This window comes from Chionomys nivalis, chromosome 3 (genome assembly GCF_950005125.1).
Source record: "Chionomys nivalis chromosome 3, mChiNiv1.1, whole genome shotgun sequence".
Taxonomy (NCBI): Eukaryota; Metazoa; Chordata; class Mammalia; order Rodentia; family Cricetidae; genus Chionomys; species Chionomys nivalis.
In genome coordinates this window covers 98,102,739-98,129,350 of record NC_080088.1, presented here as the reverse complement: position 1 = coordinate 98,129,350, position 26,612 = coordinate 98,102,739, and the positions used below count along the sequence as shown (strand labels likewise).

The 26,612-nt window shown below is 46.4% G+C and overlaps 3 protein-coding genes and 2 pseudogenes across 3 annotated transcripts; 1 reads left to right on the top strand and 4 right to left on the bottom strand.

Annotated features, from left to right (window-relative positions):
- Positions 1 to 1,856: 1,856 nt before the first annotated feature.
- On the bottom strand, positions 1,857 to 3,806 carry LOC130872189 (WD repeat-containing protein 70-like). Its single transcript, XM_057766050.1, has one exon. It carries the CDS (start codon positions 3,804 to 3,806, stop codon positions 1,857 to 1,859), a length of 1,950 nt encoding a protein of 649 aa, XP_057622033.1.
- A 1,505-nt stretch (positions 3,807 to 5,311) lies between these two features.
- On the top strand, positions 5,312 to 6,186 carry LOC130871871 (inhibitor of growth protein 1-like; annotated as a pseudogene).
- A 4,029-nt stretch (positions 6,187 to 10,215) lies between these two features.
- Positions 10,216 to 11,826, bottom strand: LOC130871717 (SNW domain-containing protein 1-like). Its single transcript, XM_057765281.1, has one exon. The coding sequence runs from the start codon at positions 11,824 to 11,826 to the stop codon at positions 10,216 to 10,218; it is 1,611 nt and encodes a 536-aa protein (XP_057621264.1).
- Positions 11,827 to 21,387: 9,561 nt separating this feature from the next.
- Positions 21,388 to 23,922, bottom strand: LOC130871400 (WD repeat-containing protein 70-like; annotated as a pseudogene).
- A 677-nt stretch (positions 23,923 to 24,599) lies between these two features.
- On the bottom strand, positions 24,600 to 26,210 carry LOC130871778 (SNW domain-containing protein 1-like). The gene has a single exon (XM_057765385.1). It carries the CDS (start codon positions 26,208 to 26,210, stop codon positions 24,600 to 24,602), a length of 1,611 nt encoding a protein of 536 aa, XP_057621368.1.
- Between the last annotated feature and the right edge of the window lie 402 nt (positions 26,211 to 26,612).

Genomic DNA, 26,612 nt, shown 5'->3' with positions numbered 1-26,612 from the left:
GCCATTTCTACAGTCAAACTTGGATATATTTCTGAACATCACATTTGTGCCTGGAGCTTTTGGAAGTGAGAAGAAGGCATTTGACCCCTTGAGAATGGAGTTACAGACAGTTAGTTGTGAGCCTCCATGTAGGTGCTGGGAACCGAACCCAGGTCCTCTGTAGGCCTGTCAAATGTTCTAACTACTGAGCCATCTCTCCTGCCTTTTATTTATTTTTTTTAAAGATTTATTTATGTGGTGATGGCACATGCCTTTAATTCCAGCACTCAGGAGCAGAGGTACGTGGATCTTTGTGAGTTCAGGGCCAACCTGGTCTACAGTGTGAGTTCCAAGATAGCCAAGGCTAAACAGAAAAACCCTTTCTCAAAAAAAAAGAGAGATTTATTTATGAATATGTATATGTGTGTGTTAGTATTTGCCATGTGCAAATGAGTGTTTGAGGAAGCCAGGAGAAGCTTCTACAAATCTCCTGTAGCTGGAGTTATAGGTGGTTTAGGAGCCACCCGGTATAGGTGCTGGGAATTGAACTGGGGTCCTCTGGAAGGGCAATAAGTGAACCTAATTACTGAGTTGTCGCTCCAGACTTTTGTGGGTTCTGGGGACTGAACTCAGATCCTTAGACTTTGAGGCAGACACTCTGAGCTGTGGAGTCCTCTCAACAGCTCCCTCTGTTTATTTTGTGAGATTGGCTCTTGCTGTGTCATCAAGGCTGGCTTCAATCCCACAAGCCTCCTCCCTCAGTCTCCTACATCCTGGGATTTCAGGCTGCTTCACCACAGCCTCACACAGCTCCAGCTTTTTGTCTGCTGACCTGTAAGGGAGGATCGCCCAGTTCAGGGAGGAATGGGGACGTGAGCACAAAGCACAGACTGACTCTGCTCTTCCATCTCGAACACTGCTCCTGTTTCCAACACAACTGGCAAACACAGCCAAGGCTAACAAACTTGCCAGGGCCCCAAGGTTAGGCCCCTCCCCAATCCTAGGAACCCGCAGCCCTTTATTAATTGCTGCCAGGACTCAGGTGCGGTAATCACCTGAATCTAATCAAGATCCAGTCCCTCCTCCCACCCAGGGCTGACCGCAGCATCTGTCAGTTTCAGTACTTCGATATTTTCGCTCACCATGTCCAACATGTGAGCCTGACGCCCCCAGGGTTGTGCCCGGCCAACTTCAGTGTCCTTCTAGGCTCCTCTCCAGGGACCTGGGTTTCAGTCACAGGCCCACCTGACTGATCCATCTTGGTTCTCACAGCTATGGTATTTGAGACAGGGTTTCTCTGTAGCTTTAGAGCCTGTCTTGGAACTAGCTCTGGTAGACCAGGCTGGCCTTTAACTCACAGAGATCCACCTGCCTCTGCCTCCCAAGTGCTGGGATTAATGGCTTGAGCCACCACCTTTACATTTTTTTTCCAATTAATTTTTATGTGTGAGTGTTTTGCTTGTATGTACATCATAAAGGGTGGTTGCAGCCCCTGGACCTGGGGTTATGGACAGTTGTGACCTGCCATGTGAGTACTGGGAATTGAACCCAAATGCTCCTAAGGACTGAGCTCTCTCTCCAGCCCAGCTCCCTTAACATCTTTACTGGCCAGCAGAGGGCAGCTTGCACTGAGCCTTGTCTATGTGCCTTCCTAGGCTGGATTCTTTAACTTCCCATGGGTCAAGCAAGCATTCCCAGGGCGTGTAAATGGTAAATGTTTATTCTAAGTGATACCTGCTGAGGAGTCTGCTGCCAGGTGTGCACTAAGGGACTGATTGCCTTTTTTTTTTAAAAAAGATGTTTTTATTTGATAAGCACTGGGGTTGGGAACACTGCAACCTTCCTCGGGCTCCGTGCACACAGCTCTGAAATGACAGTCAAATCTTACGTTTCTTTGACTCTGGTTCATGCTTCCAGTCTTCATCATCAGATTCCACTTGTGCAAACACGTTTTTGGGCTGAGTTTTGGAATACGCCGGCGAGACCCAATATGGGTTCTCTTCTGCCGCTTTGGCGTGACGCAGAATGGCTTCCCGGGGATTCCTGTCATCGGTCTTGTCCAAGGCAATGTTTTTCACAATGTAGGATGACAGGGTGCCCCCGTGGGCTCCAACGCGGCCACCACGACCTGGGCCTGCTACAGGAGGTTCTGGCTTGTGTGACTTCAGGGGGTCCAGCCTGTCCCTCTCCAGCTGTTTCCTCGTACTTCGTTGTTGGGGCTCACGGAACATGGGCAAGGCATGAGGGGTAATGATGTAGCCCCGGGTTAGGCTCTCAGCTTGTTTTGCCTTCTGTTGGGTTTTAACCACACATAATTTTGCTCCCCTCTGACTTTTGTCGGGGTCGTAATACACTTTGGCCAATCCGTTTCCAGTTCCAACCATGATCTGGTTCAGCTTTGGATGCCAGAGGCAGCGGACAACGCTGGCATCTGTGACGTCGGTCTCGTACACCCTTTGGAGCGTCCGGCGCTCAAAGAAGACAAGCTTGCCGTTGCCACGTCCCCGTTGAACAGAGGTCCCGGTGACTATGAGTTTGTCATCAGGGCTGAAACAGCAGTCCGTCATTGGGAACAAGGTGGGGAGGCCTGAGGCTGAAAATAACAGCTTATTAAATTGTCTGACGTCCCATAATTTTAATGTATTGTCACCTCCACGGGAGGCAAGGACATTACCATCGTAGGAGAAAACCACACAAGAAGTATCTGTGCCAGGGTCATGAGCCTGTTTATAGTGGAATTTGGGGTGAACTGTTAGGTTTCGATCCCAGATCTGTATGCTTCCATTCTGGCAGGCGGCTGCCACCAGGTTCCCATCTCTACTGTACGTACAGGTAGTGGGAATGACCTTTTTACCCTGCATCGTTCGAGGCTTAAAAACACTCTTTTGCTTCTTTGGATTTTCGACTTCCCAGAGTCTTACAGTCGCATCGTTTGAGCAGGTCATAAACTCTCCTCTTATTCTGGGATGCCATGAGCCAGTATGAAGCATCGCCGTGTGGCCCTTGGTGTTGGCCATGTCGACAATATACTGGTCTCCTTTTATACATTCCATGACTTCAAGACCATCTCTGTCAATCACCTTGGCCTGTGAGCTTCCTGATATGACAAGAATCATGTCTCCTGTGTTGCTGTATTGTAATGTCTTGATCTGATGGCACTCACAAGGCTGAAGGGATCGAAATGGCTTGAGAGAAGCATCCATTCCAGCAAAATCCCAAAAATTAACACCGTAGTCATATCCTCCAGTGACCAAATGGGCCCCCGAGGGATCCAAAGCTAAAGCAGAAACAGTTTTAGTGCCATGCTTCAGTGTTATCTCGTGTGAGTCAGGAATCCGCAGGACAGGGTTTTCCTCTTCTCCTTCATCCTCTGAGTCATCATCATCATCTTCTTCTTCTTCTCCTTCACCAAGAGGCAGAGGTAAAGGACCAAGGATATCTTCATCCCCAGTACAAACTGGTCCTCCTACCGTTTTAGGGGGTAGAGGAGGGCCAAAGAACTCGTCATCAGATGAATCAGAACTGTCTTCACCGTCTCTGCTGCTCGTGTCCCTGGACGATGGCTTTGAGCTGTATGGTGCCGGTTCGACATCTTCAACTAGTTTTTTAAAATGATTTTCTCTGTTCATTTCTGCCTCTTTTTCTCTTGCTTCCAGTGTTTTCCGGCTTCTTTCCACAGCTGTCCTTCGAGTTTGCTCAAACATGGCCTCCAAGTCAAATGTGCGAGCTTTCTTCCCGAAGGCTGTGAAGCCCATGGTGATGGCCAGCTGAGTGTGGGGTCCCGCCGCGTCTGTGCCTGTCACTTCGATGGGTCCTGAGTGCTCCATGGCTGACCGATCTCACAGCCTCTCCAGAATCACCAATGCAAGCAGTGTGCCACTCCTGGCAAGACTGACCTGATTGCCTTTGTCTAGGAGGAGAGAGACGAAATTGAGACAAGATTCCAAGAAGCCCAAACCCAAAATCATCCCCTACCTCTACTCCTTAAATACTGGGATATAGTGTGTGCTAGGAGACCTGACTTGGTTTCATGACCTGGAATTCTGTAGCCGCGTTGGCCTTGAACTCAGCGGTCTGTCTCAGCCTCACAAGTGCTGGGAGGCAGAATGCATGGCTTGATTCTCTCTCTCTGTGTGTATTTCTCCCGAAGTTGTGTGGGCAGCGACGTACATGGGCCCCACAGTAGCCATGAGTATAATATAGCCCACCACAAACACATGAACTAATTTAAAACCATGTGTGGAGGTATACATTTTCAATCCTAGTACTCAAGAGTCAGGAAGATATTAGATTGGATGTCAGCCTGGTCTATAAAAGCTAGTTCCAGGACAGGGTTTAAAACTAGAGGGACACCCAGCCTGGGAAAACAAAGAAACAAACAAACAAACAAAAACTCAGACAGAAATTGAGGTTTAAGCTGAAGGTCTGAAAAGCAAAACAGTCAGCCACTGGCTCTTCCCTTTACCTCAGTCTGAAATGGCGATCCTTCCTCCAAGAATCTCAGAATTAGACTGTCTCTGAGAGCTGTCTCCTCCCCTTTTATAATCTTCTCTAAGACTGGGATTAAAGGCGTGCACCACCCGGTTTCTATGGCAACTAGTGTAACTACTGGGATTAAAGGTGTGTGTTACCAGCTGGGCATTTGGGTGGCACGAGCCTTTAATCCCAGCACTCGGGAGTCAGAGGCAGGCAGATCTCTGTGAGTTCATAGGCCAGCTTGGTCTACAAGAGCTAGTTCCGGAACAGGCACCAAAGTTACAGAGAAACCTTGACAAAAAAAAAAAAAAAAAAAAAAGGTGTGGCCGGGCGGTGGTGGTGCACGCCTTTAATCCCAGCACTCAGGAGGCAGAAGCAGGCGGATCTCTGTGAGTTCGAGACCATCCTGGTCTACAAGAGCTAGTTCCAGGACAGGATCCAAAACCACAGAGAAACCCTGTCTCGAATAACCAAAAAAAAAAAAAAAGGTGTGTTACCATTGCCTGGTCTTTAAGGCTGACCAGTGAGGCTGTTTTACTCTCTGATCTTCAAGCAAGTTTTCTTTATTAAAATATGGCAACTAGTGTAACTACTGGGATTAAAGGTGTGTGTTAGCAGCTGGCAGTTGGGTGGCACAAGCCTTCAATCCCAGCACTAGGGAGGCAGAGGCAGGCAGATCTCTGTGGTCTACAGGAGCTAGTTCCAGAGCCTGGGCCGCCAAGGCCCGGCCTGCAGGCGCCAGGGTCCCCGCGGCCCCAGAGGCAGCGGGAGAGCTTCTGCATTTTGCAGTGCTGTTTGAGGGGGCAGGGGGGGTGGAGGAAGCGAAAGGCCGCCCAGTCGCCAGGGACCTCCGGGGTAAACCATGTTGAGTCCTGCCAACGGGGAGCAGATCCACCTGGTGAACTATGTGGAGGATTACCTGGACTCCATCGAGTCACTGCCTTTCGACCTGCAGAGGAACGTCTCGCTGATGCGGGAGATCGACGCCAAATACCAAGAGATCCTGAAGGAGCTGGATGACTACTATGAGAAGTTCAAGCGGGAGACGGACGGCACCCAGAAGAGGCGGGTGCTGCACTGCATCCAGAGGGCCTTGATCCGCAGCCAGGAGCTGGGCGATGAGAAGATCCAGATCGTCAGTCAGATGGTGGAGCTGGTGGAGAACCGCACCAGGCAGGTGGACAGTCATGTGGAGCTCTTCGAAGCCCACCAGGACATCAGCGACAGCACTGGCAGCAGCGGCAAGGCCGGCCAGGACAAGTCAAAGAGTGAGACGATCGCTCAGGCAGACAAGCCGAATAACAAGCGGTCCTGGAGGCAGCGAAACCACGAGAATCGAGAGAATGCATCTAATAATCACGACCATGATGACATCACCTCAGGAACGCCCAAGGAGAAGAAAGCAAAAACCTCAAAGAAGAAGAAACGCTCCAAGGCCAAAGCAGAGAGGGAAGCCTCTCCCGCAGACCTCCCCATCGACCCCAAGGAGCCCATGTACTGTCTGTGCAATCAGGTCTCCTATGGAGAGATGATCGGCTGTGACAACGACGAGTGCCCCATCGAGTGGTTCCACTTCTCCTGCGTGGGACTCAACCATAAACCAAAGGGCAAGTGGTACTGCCCCAAATGTCGGGGGGGAAAGCGAGAAAACAATGGACAAAGCCCTGGAGAAGTCCAAGAAAGAAAGGGCTTACAACAGGTAGTGTGTGGACATTCACACGTGAGAACAGACCCTCCGGAAGTCCGAGGACGGTCAGTGGGTGTTTTTAGAGGGGCTGGGGGGTCCTCTCCTCGGGGCGGCGGAGACAGCCTGTGTCTTCATGGTGCACCCGTACCAGACTGGGGCTGAAGATCAGCAGTTTAGAAACTACAAAGAGAGGTTCCAATTAAACGTGGCAGCAAATGTCAGACTGGTTTTGGGGGTTGGGGAGTGACTTGGAAGTAATATAACAGATGTATAAAGAAGAGATTTAATTTGGCTGTCTTAACAAAAATGTTATGGTTTACAAAAAAACAAAATTCACCAGGTTGCTGAAGTGCAGCAAGAGTGCTTCTCGCTACCACAGTGTATATCCACATGACAAGCTGGTCAAAGGTTTAAAGTCTAAATATTATTTTTTAAAAGGGTAAATGAGTAAGTTTTACATGACATTTTATACATGGCCTATTCCCCAACTGGTCATTTTTACTGACTGGGTACATTTTTAATAGGTCAGACAAAGGGGTCCAGGCAGTGGGTCCAAGTCTTGCCTTTGCTACCCTAGGTCATAGTGTAGCCACCTTTAACTTATGAAGTGTAGAAATGTACATTTCCCAGCCACCCCTCCCCTGCTGCATTATAACCGGAAGTGCAGCCTGGTGCTGTTGTGAAGCCAAGCTGCGCGTCCTGCTGTGTGTGTGAGCTGTATAGATGTTGTGTCAAGAAATAAATGAAACTTGACCAGTTTGTTTCTTCAGCATTTAATTTTAACATATAAATAATTTTAAATTTTTTTGTCTTAAAAATGTATACACCAGCAGTTTAGACAAAGCCTTAAGCAAATTGTATATTACTGATGTCGCATAATAAGGAAGTAGACATTATGTCCATGCCAGCAAATCAATGTCAAAACTATTAGAGCAGAGGTTAGGAAGTGACCGTGTAATAGAGGTCAGCCCCACCATCTGTTGTGTGCTGCCTGTGAGCTAAGAAGGGGCTCTGTGTTTCTAAGTACTTTGAGAAATCTCATTTGACGATACATGAAAGTCCTATGAATTCAGATTTGAGTGTCTAGAAATAAAGACTCGTTGGAACACACACACACACACACACACACACACACACACACACACACACAAGAGCTAGTTCCAGAACAGGCACCAAAGCTACAAAGAAACCCTGTCTCAAAAAAAAAAAACAAAAAAAACAAAAAAAAAAACTGTGTTACCATTGCCTGGCCTTTAAGGCTGACCAGTGAGGCTGTTTTACTCTCTGATCTTCAAGCAAGTTTTCTTTATTAAAATAGAAGTGAAATGCTGCTATCATTGTTAATATTTGTTTTGAGGCAACCTCTCAATCTCTCTATGTCCCTTTAGCTGACCCCAGACTTGCAGTGATCTCCCTGCCTCCTTCTCTGGAGTGCTGGGGTGATAGGCCTGTGCTACAATTATGCAGGGCCTTTTGCTTTGTTTTGTTTTTCAGACAGGATTTCACTCTCTATACTTGGCTAGCCTGGCATTTGCTTTGTAATCAAGGTCTGACCTCCTTCAGGTGTGGGCCTCCGGATTGCTGGTATTAAAGGCATGTGCCATCACTGCCCGGTCAGACTGACTTCTGTAGGGTATGGAAAATCTAGCACTGGCTCCAGGGATCTGATTGCCATGGTGTAAGGGTGAAAAGGAACTGCTTGATCTGTTCTTAGGTCAGCAGACAGAAAGCTACCTGTCCAAAGTCCCAGGAGGGGTGGATCATGCCTCTCATCTCAACACTTGGAAGTAGAGACAAGAGGATTAGGAGTTCAAGGTTATCCTTAGGTTTATAGAAAGCTGGAGCTCTTTCTAGGATATGAATGACTATTTTTTAAAATATTTATTTATATATTATGTATGCAATAGTCTGTCTGCATGTATGCTTGTAGGCCAGAAGAGGGCACCAGACCTCATTACAGATGGTTGTGAGCCACCATGTGGTTGCTGGGTTTTGAACTCAGGACCTTTGGATGAGCAGGAGTGACTATTAAAAAACAAACCACGGGGGCTGGAGAGATGGCTCAGAGGTTAAGAGCATTGCCTGCTCTCCCAAAGTTTCATGTCTCCTGTGTTGCTGTATTGTAATGCCTTGATCTGATGGCACTCACAAGGCTGAAGAGATCGAAATGCCTTGAGAGAAGCATCCATTCCAGCAAAATTCCCAAATTTTAACACCGTAGTCATATCCTCCAGTGACCAAACGGGCCCCCGAGGGATCCAAAGCCAAAGCAGAAACAGTTTTAGTGCCATGCTTCAGTGTTATCTCGTGTGAGTCAGGAATCCTCAGGACAGGGTTTTCCTCTTCTCCTTCATCCTCTGAGTCATCATCATCATCTTCTTCTCCTTCACCAAGAGGCAGAGGTAAAGGACCAAGGATATATTCATCCCCAGTACAAACTGGTCCTCCTACCGTTTTTAGGGGGTAGAGGAGGGCCAAATAACTCGTCATCAGATGAATCAGAACTGTCTTCACCATCTCTGCTGCTTGTTTCCCTGGACAATGACTTTGAGCTGTATGGTGCAGGTTTGACATCTTCAACTTGTTTTTTTATGTTCTTCTCTGTTCATTTCTCTCTTTTTTTCTCTTGCTTCCAGTGTTTTCCGGATTCTTTCAGCCTGGTCTATAAGAGCGAGTTCCAGGACAGGCTTTAAAACTACAGGGAAACCCAGCCTTGAAAACAACACAAATATAATCAAAACTCAGACAGAAATTGGGGATCATCCTGAGGTCTGAAAAACAAGAGAGTCAGCCACTTGTATTAGGTTGGGAGCGTAGGTCTCAGTTTCTGGCATCTATCCCAGCCCCCAGGCTGGTTTGGACTTCAAATTCCAACAGGCCATGTCCTGAACCCCTCCTGTGGCTTCCCGGTTTCCCCCTCTGGGCCACCTGAAAGCGCAGATCTCCCATTAAACCTGGGTATTTCTTAATCTGGCTTGTTTTGATTTGGCTTGATTGGGAATCTTTGTGTTGTTGGGAGCTCATATTAAGAAATATTCCTAACACTAGAGGTTCTGCTGAGCTAGGGCGGGTCCTATCCAAGTGGCAGGCTTCGTGTTGAAAGGCCCCTAGTCTTAAGTTCGAGCTCTCTATGCCATGCTTAAAACCAGCTTCTGGGCTACAGTGGCTGCATCCTGGTGATTCCCTTTTCTTGTCTGTGCTATAGGGTTTGGGGGAACCATTCGTACTTATTTTTGTAGTTTTCAGATTCCCAATGAAGTCATCAGCTCACGCTGGGAATTCGAGTCAGGTTGCAGTCAATCCTGCGGGATCGGGCTTGGCTGAGGCAGAGATCTGTGTACCAAGACGCTGAGCATTCAATCTCTGCAGCCCCTTTGGACCTAAGAGCCATCTTGATGGACCCACTAAGGTGGGCTTAGGTCATATAGGTGGGCATAGACTCTAAAATGGGCACTTACAGTTCAAAGCCAGGTCTGTTGTTGCCCCTATAAGCCTCTTACAAAAATCTTTTTAAATTGAGTCTGCCTGATACAGTTGAATAAAACTTACATATATATGTTTTGTTTTGTTTTGTTTTTTGCCCATGTTTTTTGGCCTCTGTGCTCTCACCCCGTCCTTTTCAGCTAGTTTCTCACAGCAACAAGCTACCAGAGTCCCTGTCCTCAAGCCTACACTTCCAACCCCTCCAGGAGAGCAACATTCTTTTTTTTTTCCTTCCAGTATGTGGACATTATCCAACTCACGGTTTTGGGGTAATTTTATTCAGATAATTCTTACACAAAATATTAAAATGTCACATACAAGAAGTGGTTTTAATTCTCTGTGGGGCAGGCAGCATTTCCTATAAATGCCGCACGAGGGGAGAAGCACAACATAACCCATTCTTTAAAAAAAGAAACCTAATCCAAAGTAGAATATCCACACAGCCCAACCCCCATTCGTGGCATAAAACGTAGTGCTGGGCTCTCCCGCCCAGATTTGGTTTTTATCCTGATGGTTTACAAAGGGTTTCCCAATGATCTGCATCATCAGGGTCTCAACAGAGTCCACTGGCTTTCAGGAGAGGATCCTATCTACTCCTTCCTCCGCTTCTTGCCTTCGTGCTCATGCTCCTTAGGGCGACTGCTCTCAGAAGGTCTTTTAGAACCGCCATGCTGTTTGGCTTCTTCCAAAAATTTGTCCAAACCAAAAGGATCTTCCTCAAACTGAACTGGTCCCTCTCGGTTTCTCTGTCTCCGGTCTGAACCAGAAAACTCCTTATCAGGAACAAATCTGTTTGTCTTTATCCTGGTTTCTAGGTCATCACCATACATATCCTTGTCCAGATTTTTACTAGGCCTGTAGATGCTTTGAGCCATATCTTTACCACCTCTCCAGGCCTGATCATAAACATTATAAATTTCATCTTCTCCACCTGCAAATCCACTGTCCATACCCTTGGTTTGGTTGAAGAGCCTCTGGTCATACTGAACTTCATTGGAAGTTCGAGGATTGGGCACACCAAGAGCAATGACTTCACTGATATCTCGATTTTCATTTCTCTGTCGTTTTGACCTCTTATCAGGGGCTGCCCTGGAAAGGTTCCGGTCATGCTGTCTCTCTTTTCGCCTGTCATGACGGATTTCATCCCTTTCGCGTGCTTCTCCATCCTCTTTTTCCACGTGGGTTTTGATCCCAGCTCTCCTCTCTCTGGCTTTCTGGGCCATTTCTCTAAGTTTCTCTTCATGCTTCTCCTTTGCTTTCTGAGCCATCTTTCTCTCCACTTGGGCCCGCATTTCCACAGCTTCACGAGCCTTCCGATCAGCAATGTATAGAGCTTCAGCCAGTTTGGCAAAATTTTCGTTTATGTGCACGGTCTGAAGTCCTCTTCCATCAGCAGCCAGCCGCTTATCCAGAGGAATTGTATAACCCTTTGCGTTCTTCCAGTTGGAAATACACGGGGGGATCTTCCACTCTTGCTGTTCCTTTACAGTCATCTTCCGACTAGGAGAACGCATCACAGGTACAGGAGGAGACGGTGGTCCCCGAGGAATTTTCTTATTAATCTTGAATCTTGGTGGCTCCATTGGATCTCTCTGCATTTCTACCATCCGAATAACTCTCTGTTTAGCTCCAGAGTTGAATGCTACACCTTGTTGAGATGGTGTATAGCGGATATACTGAGCAGGAGCCAACTTGTCAGCTGCACGAACTGGCATGGCTGCAGCAACCTTCTGCGATACGGACTTCTCCAGGGCTACTCTTGTCTTCTCTGTTATCTCCTTAATAGCTTCTTCATCAGGCCTTTGCAGGTCTGGGTCATCTGCATTGATAAGCTCCTTTGGAACCAGGTCAGTGTATTTGCTGTAAATGATCTTGTCTTTGGACTGTCCCTGTCGAGCGATTGCATCGTATTTGATTTTCCCTTCAGGATCCACCTGTATGGCCAGTGCATTCGACATTTTTTTCTTTCGCCCCATATCCAGGGGATACTGGGCCACATGGATTTCTGGGAGAGCACCTCCATCTCCAAAATCCTCTAACAAGCGCGGAATCCAGCCTTTCCGGTCCCCGTATGGGGGAGGCTCCCTTCGTGAAGAGACCAAAGAGGTCTGCCGCGATCTCTGAGATCTTGCTCTTTCTTCAGCTTCAAGGTGGTCCTGAGATAGCTGAGTGGGCACAGGTAAAAAGCGGGTGAGCGCCATCTTCTTCCCAGCGCAAGCCACACTGTCGCGGGGCGGGTCTTGCCCGGGAACGAGGAACACTAAGGAAGAAGAGCTTACTGCTCAGGAAGGCGTTCTGGCCGAATGTAGAGCAAAATTCTTACTCCTCCCCCTTCCCAATTCAGAGGTTCAAGGTCAACTTCCACCTTTCCCTCCCCCTCCCACCTCAGGGCTCCACTTCTGGACCCCCTCTGAGCACTGGGCTAGTTCCTCCTCTGATCAGTTTTTTCTTCCAAATCTCTCTCAGGTAAAAAAGCACCTAGCTTCCTTTTCTACTAATCATTCTGCTTCCTCAGTCAGGACCAGATATTAGAAAAGAGTTTTTAAAAAAAAAAAAGGTTGAGGATGGTCCCCAACTCTCATAAGGGATTGGTGAAAATGGCGTTTAAAGTTTTAAATGCGCGAAAAATCAGCTGAGTCTTCCCGACAGACAAAGCTACAAAAATTTACAGGCCAGGACAGGCTTTAAAACTACAGGAACACGCAGCCTCGAAAAACAAAAAAAACTCAGACAAAAATTGGGGTTTAAGCTGAAGGTCTGAAAAGCAAACAGCCAGTGGCTCTTGCCTTTACCTCAGTCTGAAATGGCGATTCTTCCTCCAAGAATCTCAGAATTAGACTGTCTCTGAGAGCTGCCTCCTCCCCTTTTATAATCCCCTCTGAGACCGAGATTAAAGGCGTGCACCACCCGGTTTCTATGGCAACTAGTATAATTACTAGGAATAAAGGTGTGTGTTACCAGCTGGGCATTTGGGTGACACACGCCATTAATCCCAGAACTTGGGAGTCAGAGGCAGGCGGATCTCTGTGAGTTCGAGACCAGCCTGGTCTACAAGAGCTAGTTCCAGGACAGGCTCCAAAGCCACAGAGAAACCCTGTCTCGAAAAACCAAAAAAAAAAAAAAAAAAAAAAAAAGTGCTAGTTCCAGAACAGGCACCAAAGTTACAGAGAAACCTTGTCAAAAAAAAAAAGTGTGTGTTACCATTGCCTGGTCTGTAAGGCTGACCAGTGAGGCTGTTTCACTCTCTAAAAGCTAGTTTTCTTTATTAAAATAGAAGTGCAATGCTGCTATCATTGTTAATATTTGTTTTGAGGCAATCTCTCTATGTCCCTTAAGTTGACCCCAGACCTGCAGTGATCCCCCTGCCTCCTTCTCTGGAAATAAGCAGGGCCTTTGGCTTTGTTTTGTTTTTCAGACAGGATTTCACTCTCTATACTTGACTAGCCTGGCATTTGCTTTGTAGATCAAGGTCTGACTGCCTTTAGGTGTGGGCCTCCAGATTGTTGTGATTAAAGGCATGTGCCGTCACTGCATGGTCAGAGTGTCTTCTGTAGGGTATGGAATTTTCTAGCACTGGCTCCAGGGATCTGATTGCCATGGGGTAAGGGTGAAAAGAAACTGCTTGCTCTGTTCTTAGGTCAGCAGACAGAAAGCTACCTGTCCATAGCCCCAGGAGGGGTGGCTCATGCCTCTCAACTCAACACTTGGAGGTAGAGACAGGATTAGGAGTTCAAGGTTATCCTTAGGTATATAGAAAGCTGGAGATCTTTCTAGGATATGAATGACTATTTAAGACAACCAAGTGTAACCCGCCCAGCCGGTCCAGTTATTCCGGGATCTGAAGGGGCACTATCTGAAATATCATGGGCGAGAGAGGGGAAAGAAGACCAAGCAAACCAAACAGGATTCTCTTCTCAATTTGTCAAGGTCTCCGTTTATTGAAGCAAGCTTTTTGTCTTATATACTCCTCAGTGAGCATCTTGGGCAGGGGGAACTGGGGAAGGGGGAAGGGAAGGAGGGACTCAGCAGCTAAGCAGAGTAGTTGCAAGGTCAGTGGCTAGAACACCTGCTGCTAGTGATCAGCAAGGAATAATGGGGGCAATCTGTGGTGGTTTCCAGACCTTGAGTCTCTAAGATTAGCACACACTGTTTTAGTTAACTTTAAGTTTTCTGTCTCAAGGATTTTACTTCAAGGCCCTGTGAGAAAGGAGAAGCCTGAAATGGCTCCTGACAACCAGGGGGCTAGAGAGATGGCTCAGAGGTTAAGAGCACTGACTGTTCTTCCAGGGGTTCTGTGTTCAATTGATGGCTCACAACCATCTGTAAAAACATCATGTGCCCTCTTATGGCCTGTATACATAATTAATAAATATCTTTAAAAAAAATAAAGCAGTGTTGTGGTTGTGCTCACACCTTTTAATTCCAGCACTTGAAAGGCAAAGAAAGGGATATCTGAGTTCGAGGCCAGCATGGGATACAGAGTGAGTTCCAAGATAGCCAGGGCTCCCTGGGAGATCCTGTTTTCTTTCATTTTTTCATTACTTATTTATATTTATTTTATGTACATTGGTGTTTTGCCTACTTATACATCTGTTTAAGAGTATTGAAGCCCCAGGAACTGGAGCGACAGGAAGGTGTGAGCTGCCATTGGGTGCTGGGATTTGAACCCGGGTCCTCTGGAAGAGCAGCCAGTGCTCTTCACCACTAAGCCATCTCTCCAGCCCTGAGACCCTGTTTTCATAACCAACCCCAAAAATGTCTCAGAAATTAAGAGTGCTTGTTGCTCTTGTTGAAGATTAGGGGCTCAGTTCTCAGGACCCACCTTTTCTCAACCATCTATAACTCCAGTTGCAGGGGATCTGATAAGTCCTTCTGACTCCCATGGGTAGCAGGAATGCACACACATGCACATACTTAAATGTGGAATCAAAACACTGATACACAAATCTACGGGGGCTAGAGAAATAGTTAGGAGCACATCCAGAGGATCTGGTTTCAGATCCAGAACCCACATCAGGTGGCTCACAGTATATAGTAGCTGGGATCCACTTGAACCTTCAGTTCCAGATCTGATGTCCTCTTTTGGCCTCCATAGACACCTGTGCACATGTGCCATACGCTCAGATACACACACATGAAAGAAAACAAACCTTTAAAGCCAGTAAGGACAAAGCAGAAAAAATATGCTCCAATTAGGTTGTCAAAATACCTTTAGTTCTGGGTGGTCACCAAGGTGTGTGGAGTAGCATTTTGGGAATGTAGAGTTGTGGGTTCTGAGAGGAGATCCCTTTGGTATTTGATGGCCTCAGAAGGGGTGGCTGGGATTTCCTTTTGTCTCAGGAATCGAGAAGAACTGTCTCAGCATCTCTTGGGTTTTTTACAATCCCTAGTCAGTTTTCACTCTTTCATCTCTAGCGAGAAGAGCTGTTTCCTCCACTCTATCAGACTGACTACCCACCTTGCCCAGTCTTTACTTTTGTGAGATTGGGGTTGAATCCAGTGGCTTGCATGCGCTAAACAAGTGCTCTGTCGCTGAGCTACATTCCTAGTCTCACGTATAAAAGGCTATCCTTTCCTGTTTTGTTTGAGGTAGAAACTTAGCCCAGCTGGCCTTGATCTTGCACAACTGAGGACAACCTTGAATTTCCGATCCTTTTGTTTTTATCTCCCTCTTCAAGGACTCCAGGCAGGGACCACCAGGACAAGCAGCATCTCTGCTTTTCTAGCTACCTGAAATGTCAATCAGCTTTAATGGGTCAAATGAATGTTTGCTTGCTGACTGCAGTTATTAGGCATAGACCTAGAGGAAGATGCTCCAATACAGCAGCTTGTGGAGGGTCACACTGAAGGGAGGAACTCAAATGGGTGGCTTTGGCTGAAGCAGTTGTTTAGAAGCAGAATGCTTCCCTGGTGTCTTAGGGTTTCTATTGCTGTGAATTGACACCATGAGGGTGACTCTCATAAAGTCCTTCACTGGGGAATGCTAGACAGGAGCTCTACCACTGAGTGGCAAACTTAGGCCTTGCCTACAAAAAATTAACTCCAGTCTCAAGGGATTCAATGCTTCTTCATACCTCCAGTTAGTTGTGAGCCTCCATGTTTGTGCTGGGAATAGAAACTGGGTGTGTGGGAAGGAGCGTATGGCTCAGAGGTTAAGGGCACACTAATGGAGGAAGGTCATTGGTTAAAAAATAAAGAAACTGCTTGGCCCTCATAGATTAGAACATAGGTGTGTGGAGTAAACAGAACAGAATGCTGGGAGGAAGAGGAAGTGAACTCAGACACCATGCTCCCCTCTCTCGGGCAGACTCAATACTCTCCTCTCTGAGGCAGACACGATGCAGTCAGCCACCAGGTCAGACATGCTGAATCTTTCCTGGTAAGATTGGTGCTACACAGATTATTCGAGATGGGTTGATCGGGATATGAGAATTAGCCAGTAAGGGCTAGAGCTAATGAGCCAAGGAGTGTTTAAAAGAATACAGTTTGTGTGTTGTTATTTCGGGTAAAGCTAGCCAGGCAGCCATGAGCTGGGCTGTGGGAAGAGGCCCACAGCTCCCACTACAGAATGGCGCCCACGTGGATAACTGCATCCACAGAAAGCCTAAAAAGCTTGGAAAAGAATAGAGTAAAGCATGTTTTCTTGGTAGCAGCAATTTCTTGGGTCTGCTCTGCTTGTTAGAGGCAAGCAAGTGCTCTCATCTAAGAGAGGCTTCCTGACTCAGCTTTAGCTGCAAAACCCTGCAGCTCATTAAGAGGTCCTGCCAAGAAACACTTAAATGGTATTGATAAAAGCTGACTGCATGCTTGTTTGTTTTCAGCCGTAGCAGGAAAAAAGTTGTGCTGTTTTATTTAAAATGCTGGCTTTCTGGTCTGTCCTGCCAGGGCAAACTCTGACTCTTTCAGGCAGTCAGTCCGAATGAATGTGATCTGTGAGCAGAATGCTGCAACTTGCTTGCTGGCAGGGACCTTGAAACGCCATAGACTTGTGGCAATAAACATGGCTACAGCTGGTACCTCCGCCATGAGGCTGGAAAGCTAAGGAATGGGCTGGATTTAGCTGGCAAAGCCACGGCTTTAGTCCTACCCACATTGCTCAGTAATTTAAAGGCTCGTGTGGTCAAAAAAAGAGAGAGAGATACTGTAAAGGGAGATTCAAAAGCAAAGAAAATTTCTAAATTATTTACAGTGTGTTAAAAATATATGCATGCTAAAAATTAAAGTTCTTAAAAGTAAAAAAGGAAGAAAGAAAGTAGTTGGGTGTGGTAGTACACACCTTTAATCCCAACACTTGGGAGGCAGAGGGAGATTTACCTCTGTGACTTCAAGGTGTGGTAGCACACGCCTTTAATCCCAATGCCTGGAAGGCAGAGACAGAAGGATCTCTGAGAGTTCAAGGACAGTCTGGTCTACAGAGTTATTCCAGGACAAATATATACAGAGAATATAGAACAAAAGTAAAAATAAACAAAATAGAGTTAAAAAAAGCTGCACAAAGATGGAAAATACACAGAGAATCTTGATACTGTATGCTATTATGCTCTCTTTGAATTGTTTGAATGCTGAGGAAGGAGCAACAGATGCTAAAAGATATTTGTTTATTAATGCTGCTGAACTAATCCAAGATAGATATTTTCAAAATACCTTGACTTCAGAATTTGGATCTAAGGATATGATGCTTTGGAAAAGAGTTTCTTCTTCTGTTTTCACAGAGGATGAGACTCTTTGAATTGCTTCTATCACAATATGGTATGATGGACCACGCCCTCCTGAAAGGTTGCTGTGAACACCTTCAGAAAATTACTTCACTCAACTGCCAACTGAGATGAACCTAGCAGACAGGTTATCCCATAAAAGACCTGAATAACAGCGCCCCCATTCAGCAGGAAGCAGTTTGGAGAGAAATAACTGCGCCCATATTCCCAAATACTGTTTATAAATGTTCTTTTACATTTAAAGGGGGATATGATATAGGTATGAATGATTTGCATTGATATGGATTTTGCTTTAGTGATTTAAATTTAAGGTCAATTTTGTTATATGTATATGTATTTCTGATATTGATTAAGGTATTGTGATTTTGTAGTTCATTTAAAAATGTAATGTATATAGGTTGTTAATAGATAATCATAATAGTCAAGTTTGTAGTCATGTTAGTTAAGATTTTCTAGATGTACATAGATGTATCTTACATAGGCATTCTTCATATCTTTCAAAGATTATAGAATATGGCATTTTAAATGTTTTAATAACTTAGGACTTTTCATGACAATGAGACACTCTGCTCCTGGCAGCACCAATCTACTTCAAGAAGAAGATGGGCATCGAAAAGGATCCTTATGGAGTTTGATAGCTATTTGGGCAAGAAACTGCTCTTGCCTGGACTATTGTATAAACTGGACACAGAACCCGCAGAGAAAGGACTACTGAACTTGCCTAAAGGTGAGATGATCTTTCGGGATTCCTGATTCATGAAAGAGTCTGCGAGACATTCTGCAGGATACAGCAGATAGTGACTGAACTGCCTTTGAAATTTCCTGCTTCATGGAAATGTCTGCTGTAAACTATGGGCCTGTAGGCTGAAGAAGGATGCCCCAACAGTACAGAGTCACTTTGTGTAATTGTCCAGGCAGCTAGATGTCTGTGTCATTTCTAGAGTTTTAAAAGTCGCTTATTTCTTGTTTACTTAGGCAGTATTATATCCTTCTGGAGTTTTTGGTGGAATTGAAGAATAGATAGATAGTTATAGTTATAGTTTTCCTTTGTTATGATAAAAGATAAAATTGATATAAATATTGTAACTGTAATTCTTGATAACTGTTTTGTTTTATGTAATTTTGCTATGTTAAAGTTAAAGTCTTCCTTTTTTTTTAGTTTAAACAGAAAAAGGGGAAATGATGGAGGAAGGTCATTGGTTAAAAAATAAAGAAACTGCTTGGCCCTCATAGATTAGAACATAGGTGGGTGGAGTAAACAGAACAGAATGCTGGGAGGAAGAGGAAGTGAGCTCAGAGGCCATGCTCCCCTCTCCCGGGCAGACTCAATAGCTCTCCTCTCTGAGGCAGACACGATGCAGCCAGCCGCCAGGTCAGACATGCTGAATCTTTCCCGGTAAGATTGGTGCTACACAGATTATTCGAGATGGGTTGATCGGGATATGAGAATTAGCAAGTAAGGTCTAGAGCTAATGGGCCAAGCAGTGTTTAAAAGAATACAGTTTGTGTGTTGTTATTTCGGGTAAAGCTAGCTAGGCAGCCATGAGCTGGGCTGTGTGAAGAGGCCCACAGCTCCCACTCAGCACACAGCTCTTCCATAGGTCCTGAGATCGAGTTCAGTTCCCAGCAACCACATGATATCTCATGATCATCTCGATGGAGTTACAGATGTTTGTCGGCTGCACTGTGGGTGCTGGGAACTGAACCCAGGTCCTCTGTAAGACTGTCAAATGTTCTAATTACTGAGTCATCTATCTCTCCTGTCTTTTATTCATTTTTAAAGATTTATTTATGTGGTGGTGGCACATGCCTTGAATCCCAGCACTCAGTGTTGATCTAGAAGTCCTAACATCAGAGAGGAGTTGCTCCTCCAGACAACACTCACATAACCACAGCTGATGCAAAAGCAAGAGAATTTTTAGTCTGTCATGACAGGGCATTTCAGGTTCGTGATATGAAGGGCCTCCGATAGCTGTTACAGACCATCTTTTAAAGCAAAAAGCCACAGACACAAGGTGGGGGATCTGTAGGTTGTTTTCCAACTTATTATACTGGATTATTAAAAGGGTTACTAGCAGTGATTGGTCTATTCCAGGGCAGGAGAATAGCTACGTGTTCGGGTAGATAAGGGGAGAATTTCTGGGCCTTCCTGACCTTGTTCTAGGGACTAAATCAGTACATCAGGAACTGAGTCACATCTGTGGGTTGTCTTTGCCTCAGTTCCCAGATTGGAGTTATGTTTGAAGATTATTCACAAGGACACAGGAGGATAAGCAGTCCAGCATATGGGAGGGGAGGGAGCGACTGTCCCGTTTCCAAGAGAGACTGAGTGTAAGGTTTTAGAAAAATGTCATAGGCCTGAAGGGGCTTACAAATGCATTTAGAGTCTTTCACTCAGAAGCAGAGGAATGTGGACCTTTGTGAGGTCAGGGCCAACCTGGTCTATAGAGTGGGTTCCAGGATAACCAAGGCTAAACAGAAACCCTTTCTCAAAATAAAATGAAATAAAATAAAATAAAAAAGAGAGATTTATCTATGAGTATGTATATGTATGTGTTAGTATTTGCCACGTGCAAATGAGTGTTTGAGGAAGCCAGGAGAGGATTCTACAAATCCCCTGTAGCTGGAGTTATAGGTGGTTTAGGGGCCAACCAGTATGGGTGCTGGGAATTGAACTGGGATCCTCTGGTAGGGCAATAAGCACACCTAATAACTGAGTAGTCTCTACAGCCTTTCGCTCACCTTTCTGTGGGTTCTGGGGACTGAACTCTGATCCTTAGACTTTGAGGCAGACACTTTGAGGCAGACACTCTGAGCTGTGGAGTCCTCTCAACAGCTCCCTCTGTTTATTTTGTGAGATTGGCTCTTGCTGTGTCATCAAGACTGGCTTCAATCCCACAAGCCTCCTCCCTCAGTCTCCTACATCCTGGGATTTCAGGCTGCTTCACCACAGCCTCACACAGCTCCAGCTTTTTATCTGCTGACCTGTAAGGGAGGATCGCCCCTGTTCAGGGAGGAATGGGGACGTGAGCACAAAGCACAGACTGACTCCGCTCTTCCATCTCGAACACTGCTCCTGTTTCCAACACAACCGGCAAACACAGCCAAGGCTAACAAACTTGCCAGGGCCAGGGCCCCAAGGTTAGGCCCCTCCCTAATCCTAGGAACCCGCAGCCCTTTATTAATTGCTGCCAGGACTCAGGTGCGGTAATCACCTGACTCTAGTCAACATCCAGTCCCTCCTCCCACCCAGGGCTGACCGCAGCACCTGTCAGTTTCAGTACTTCGATATTTTCCCTCACCATGTCCAACATGTGAGCCTGACGCCCCCAGGGTTGTGCCTGGCCAACTTCAGTGTCCTTCTAGGCTCCTCTCCAGGGACCTGGGTTTCAGTCACAGGCCCACCTGACTGATCCATCTTGGTTCTCACAGCTATGGTATTTGAGACAGGGTTTCTCTGTAGCTTTAGAGCCTGTCTTGGAACTAGCTCTGGTAGACCAGGCTGGCCTTTAACTCACAGAGATCCACCTGCCTCTGCCTCCCAAGTGCTGGGATTAATGGCTTGAGCCACCACCTTTACATTTTTTTTCCAATTAATTTTTATGTGTGAGTGTTTTGCTTGTATGTACATCATAAAGGGTGGTTGCAGCCCCTGGACCTGGGGTTATGGACAGTTGTGACCTGCCATGTGAGTGCTGGGAATTGAACCCAAATGCTCCTAAGGACTGAGCTCTCTCTCCAGCCCAGCTCTCTTAACATCTTTACTGGCCAGCAGAGGGCAGGTTGCACTGAGCCTTGTCTATGTGCCTTCCTAGGCTGGATTCTTTAACTTCCCATGGGTCAAGCAAGCATTCCCAGGGCGTGTAAATGGTAAATGTTTATTCTAAGTGATACCTGCTGAGGTGAGTCTGCTGCCAGGTGTGCTCTAAGGGACTGATTGCCTTTTTTTTTTTTTTTAAAAAAAAAGATGTTTTTATTTGATAAGCACTGGGGTTGGGAACACTGCAACCTTCCTCGGGCTCCATGCACAGAGTTCTGAAATGACAGTCAAATCTTACGTTTCTTTGACTCTGGTTCATGCTTCCAGTCTTCATCATCAGATTTCACTCGTGCAAACACGGTTTTGGGCTGAGTTTTGGAATACGCCGGCGAAACCCAATATGGGTTCTCTTCTGCCGCTTTGGCGTGACGCAGAATGGCTTCCCGGGGATTCCTGTCATCGGTCTTGTCCAAGGCAATGTTTTTCACAATGTAGGATGACAGGGTGCCCCCGTGGGCTCCAACGCGGCCACCACAACCTGGGCCTGCTACAGGAGGTTCTGGCTTGTGTGACTTCAGGGGGTCCAGCCTGTCCCTCTCCAGCTGTTTCCTCGTACTTCGTTGGTGGGGCTCACGGAACATGGGCAAGGCATGAGGGGTAATGATGTAGCCCTGGGTTAGGCTCTCAGCTTGTTTTGCCTTCTGTTGGGTTTTAACCACACATAATTTTGCTCCCCTCTGACTTTTGTCGGGGTCGTAATACACTTTGGCCAATCCGTTTCCAGTTCCAACCACGATCTGTTTCAGCTTTGGATGCCAGAGGCAGCGGACAACGCTGGCATCTGTGACGTCGGTCTCGTACACCTTTTGGAGCGTCTTGCGCTCGAAGAAGACAAGCTTGCCGTTACCACGTCCCCGTTTAACAGAGGTCCCGGTGACTATGAGTTTGTCATCAGGGCTGAAACAGCAGTCCGTCATTGGGAACAAGGTAGGGAGGTCTGAGGCTGAAAATAACAGCTTATTAAATTGTCTGACGTCCCATAATTTTAATGTATCGTCACCTCCACGGGAGGCAAGGACATTACCATCGTAGGAGAAAACCACACAAGAAGTATCTGTGCCAGGGTCATGAGCCTGTTTATAGTGGAATTTGGGGTGAACTGTTAGGTTTCGATCCCAGATCTGTATGCTTCCATTCTGGCAGGCGGCTGCCACCAGGTTCCCATCTCTACTGTACGTACAGGTAGTGGGAATGACCTTTTTACCCTGCATCGTTCGAGGCTTAAAAACACTCTTTTGCTTCTTTGGATTTTCGACTTCCCAGAGTCTTACAGTCGCATCGTTTGAGCAGGTCATAAACTCTCCTCTTATTCTGGGATGCCATGAGCCAGTATGAAGCATCGCCGTGTGGCCCTTGGTGTTGGCCATGTCGACAATATACTGGTCTCCTTTTATACATTCCATGACTTCAAGACCATCTCTGTCAATCACCTTGGCCTGTGAGCTTCCTGATATGACAAGAATCATGTCTCCTGTGTTGCTGTATTGTAATGTCTTGATCTGATGGCACTCACAAGGCTGAAGAGATCGAAATGGCTTGAGAGAAGCATCCATTCCAGCAAAATTCCCAAATTTTAACACCGTAGTCATATCCTCCAGTGACCAAACGGGCCCCCGAGGGATCCAAAGCCAAAGCAGAAACAGTTTTAGTGCCCTGCTTCAGTGTTATCTCGTGTGAGTCAGGAATCCGCAGGAAAGGGTTTTCCTCTTCTCCTTCATCCTCTGAGTCATCATCATCATCTTCTTCTTCTTCTCCTTCACCAAGAGGCAGAGGTAAAGGACCAAGGATATCTTCATCCCCAGTACAAACTGGTCCTCCTACTGTTTTTAGGGGGTAGAGGAGGGCCAAAGAACTCGTCATCAGATGAATCAGAACTGTCTTCACCATCTCTGCTGCTTGTTTCCCTGGACAATGACTTTGAGCTGTATGGTGCTGGTTTGACATCTTCAACTTGTTTTTTTTATGTTCTTCTCTGTTCATTTCTCCCTTTTTTTCTCTTGCTTCCAGTGTTTTCCGGATTCTTTCAGCCTGGTCTATAAGAGCGAGTTCCAGGACAGGCTTTAAAACTACAGGGAAACCCAGCCTTGAAAACAAAGCAAATATAATCAAAACTCAGACAGAAATTGGGGATCATCCTGAGGTCTGAAAAACAAAAGAGTCAGCCACTTGTATTAGGTTGGGAGCGTAGGTCTCAGTTTCTGGCATCTATCCCAGCCCCCAGGCTGGTTTGGACTTCAAATTCCAACAGGCCATGTCCTGAACCCCTCCTGTGGCTTCCCGGTTTCCCCCTCTGGGCCACCTGAAAGCGCAGATCTCCCATTAAACCTGGGTATTTCTTAATCTGGCTTGTTTTGATTTGGCTTGATTGGGAATCTTTGTGTTGTTGGGAGCTCATATTAAGAAATATTCCTAACACTAGAGGTTCTGCTGAGCTAGGGCGGGTCCTATCCAAGTGGCAGGCTTCGTGTTGAAAGGCCCCTAGTTTTAAGTTCGAGCTCTCTATGCCATGCTTAAAACCAGCTTCTGGGCTACAGTGGCTGCATCCTGGTGATTCCCTTTTCTTGTCTGTGCTATAGGGTTTGGGGGAACCATTCGTACTTATTTTTGTAGTTTTCAGATTCCCAATGAAGTCATCAGCTCACGCTGGGAATTCGAGTCAGGTTGCAGTCAATCCTGCGGGATCGGGCTTGGCTGAGGCAGAGATCTGTGTACCAAGACGCTGAGCATTCAATCTCTGCAGCCCCTTTGGACCTAAGAGCCATCTTGATGGACCCACTAAGGTGGGCTTAGGTCATATAGGTGGGCATAGACTCTAAAATGGGCACTTACAGTTCAAAGCCAGGTCTGTTGTTGCCCCTATAAGCCTCTTACAAAAATCTTTTTAAATTGAGTCTGCCTGATACAGTTGAATAAAACTTACATATATATGTTTTGTTTTGTTTTTTGCCCATGTTTTTTGGCCTCTGTGCTCTCACCCCGTCCTTTTCAGCTAGTTTCTCACAGCAACAAGCTACCAGAGTCCCTGTCCTCAAGCCTACACTTCCAACCCCTCCAGGAGAGCAACATTCTTTTTTTTTTCCTTCCAGTATGTGGACATTATCCAACTCACGGTTTTGGGGTAATTTTATTCAGATAATTCTTACACAAAATATTAAAATGTCACATACAAGAAGTGGTTTTAATTCTCTGTGGGGCAGGCAGCATTTCCTATAAGTGCCGCACGAGGGGAGAAGCACAACATAACCCATTCTTTAAAAAAAGAAACCTAATCCAAAGTAGAATATCCACACAGCCCAACCCCCATTCGTGGCATAAAACGTAGTGCTGGGCTCTCCTGCCCAGATTTGGTTTTTATCCTGATGGTTTACAAAGGGTTTCCCAATGATCTGCATCATCAGGGTCTCAACAGAGTCCACTGGCTTTCAGGAGAGGATCCTATCTACTCCTTCCTCCGCTTCTTGCCTTCGTGCTCATGCTCCTTAGGGCGACTGCTCTCAGAAGGTCTTTTAGAACCGCCATGCTGTTTGGCTTCTTCCAAAAATTTGTCCAAACCAAAAGGATCTTCCTCAAACTGAACTGGTCCCTCTCGGTTTCTCTGTCTCCGGTCTGAACCAGAAAGCTCCTTATCAGGAACAAATCTGTTTGTCTTTATCCTGGTTTCTAGGTCATCACCATACATATCCTTGTCCAGATTTTTACTAGGCCTGTAGATGCTTTGAGCCATATCTTTACCACCTCTCCAGGCCTGATCATAAACATTATAAATTTCATCTTCTCCACCTGCAAATCCACTGTCCATACCCTTGGTTTGGTTGAAGAGCCTCTGGTCATACTGAACTTCCTTGGAAGTTCGAGGATTGGGCACACCAAGAGCAATGACTTCACTGATATCTCGATTTTCATTTCTCTGTCGTTTTGACCTCTTATCAGGGGCTGCCCTGGAAAGGTTCCGGTCATGCTGTCTCTCTTTTCGCCTGTCATGACGGATTTCATCCCTTTCGCGTGCTTCTCCATCCTCTTTTTCCACGTGGGTTTTGATCCCAGCTCTCCTCTCTCTGGCTTTCTGGGCCATTTCTCTAAGTTTCTCTTCATGCTTCTCCTTTGCTTTCTGAGCCATCTTTCTCTCCACTTGGGCCCGCATTTCCACAGCTTCACGAGCCTTCCGATCCGCAATGTATAGAGCTTCAGCCAGTTTGGCAAAATTTTCGTTTATGTGCACGGTCTGAAGTCCTCTTCCATCAGCAGCCAGCCGCTTATCCAGAGGAATTGTATAACCCTTTGCGTTCTTCCAGTTGGAAATACACGGGGGGATCTTCCACTCTTGCTGTTCCTTTACAGTCATCTTCCGACTAGGAGAACGTATCACAGGTACAGGAGGAGACGGTGGTCCCCGAGGAATTTTCTTATTAATCTTGAATCTTGGTGGCTCCATTGGATCTCTCTGCATTTCTACCATCCGAATAACTCTCTGTTTAGCTCCAGAGTTGAATGCTACACCTTGTTGAGATGGTGTATAGCGGATATACTGAGCAGGAGCCAACTTGTCAGCTGCACGAACTGGCATGGCTGCAGCAACCTTCTGCGATACGGACTTCTCCAGGGCTACTCTTGTCTTCTCTGTTATCTCCTTAATAGCTTCTTCATCAGGCCTTTGCAGGTCTGGGTCATCTGCATTGATAAGCTCCTTTGGAACCAGGTCAGTGTATTTGCTGTAAATGACCTTGTCTTTGGACTGTCCCTGTCGAGCGATTGCATCGTATTTGATTTTCCCTTCAGGATCCACCTGTATGGCCAGTGCATTCGACATTTTTTTCTTTCGCCCCATATCCAGGGGATACTGGGCCACATGGATTTCTGGGAGAGCACCTCCATCTCCAAAATCCTCTAACAAGCGCGGAATCCAGCCTTTCCGGTCCCCGTATGGGGGAGGCTCCCTTCGTGAAGAGACCAAAGAGGTCTGCCGTGATCTCTGAGATCTTGCTCTTTCTTCAGCTTCAAGGTGGTCCTGAGATAGCTGAGTGGGCACAGGTAAAAAGCGGGTGAGCGCCATCTTCTTCCCAGCGCAAGCCACACTGTCGCGGGGCGGGTCTTGCCCAGGATAGAGGAACACTAAGGAAGAAGAGCTTACTGCTCAGGCAGGCGTTCTGGCCGAATGTAGAGCAAAATTCTTACTTTTCCCCTTCCCAAATCAGAGGTTCACGGTCAACTTCCACCTTTCCCTCCCCCTCCCACCTCAGGGCTCCACTTCTGGACCCCCCTGAGCACTGGGCTAGTTCCTCCTCTGATCAGTTTTTTCTTCCAAATCTCTCTCAGGTAAAAAAGCACCTAGCTTCCTTTTCTACTAATCGTTCTGCTTCCTCAGTCGGGACCAGATATTAGAAAAGAGTTTAAAAAAAAAAAAAGTTGAGGATGGTCACTAAATTCTTATAAGGGAATTAGTGAAAATGGCGTT

What these genes read in the sequence shown, in the direction of transcription:
- LOC130872189 (XM_057766050.1), bottom strand. Translation starts at nt 3,806, where the DNA reads ATGGAGCACTCAGGACCCATCGAAGTGACAGGCACAGACGCGGCGGGA.
- LOC130871717 (XM_057765281.1), bottom strand. Translation starts at nt 11,826, where the DNA reads ATGGCGCTCACCCGCTTTTTACCTGTGCCCACTCAGCTATCTCAGGAC.
- LOC130871778 (XM_057765385.1), bottom strand. Translation starts at nt 26,210, where the DNA reads ATGGCGCTCACCCGCTTTTTACCTGTGCCCACTCAGCTATCTCAGGAC.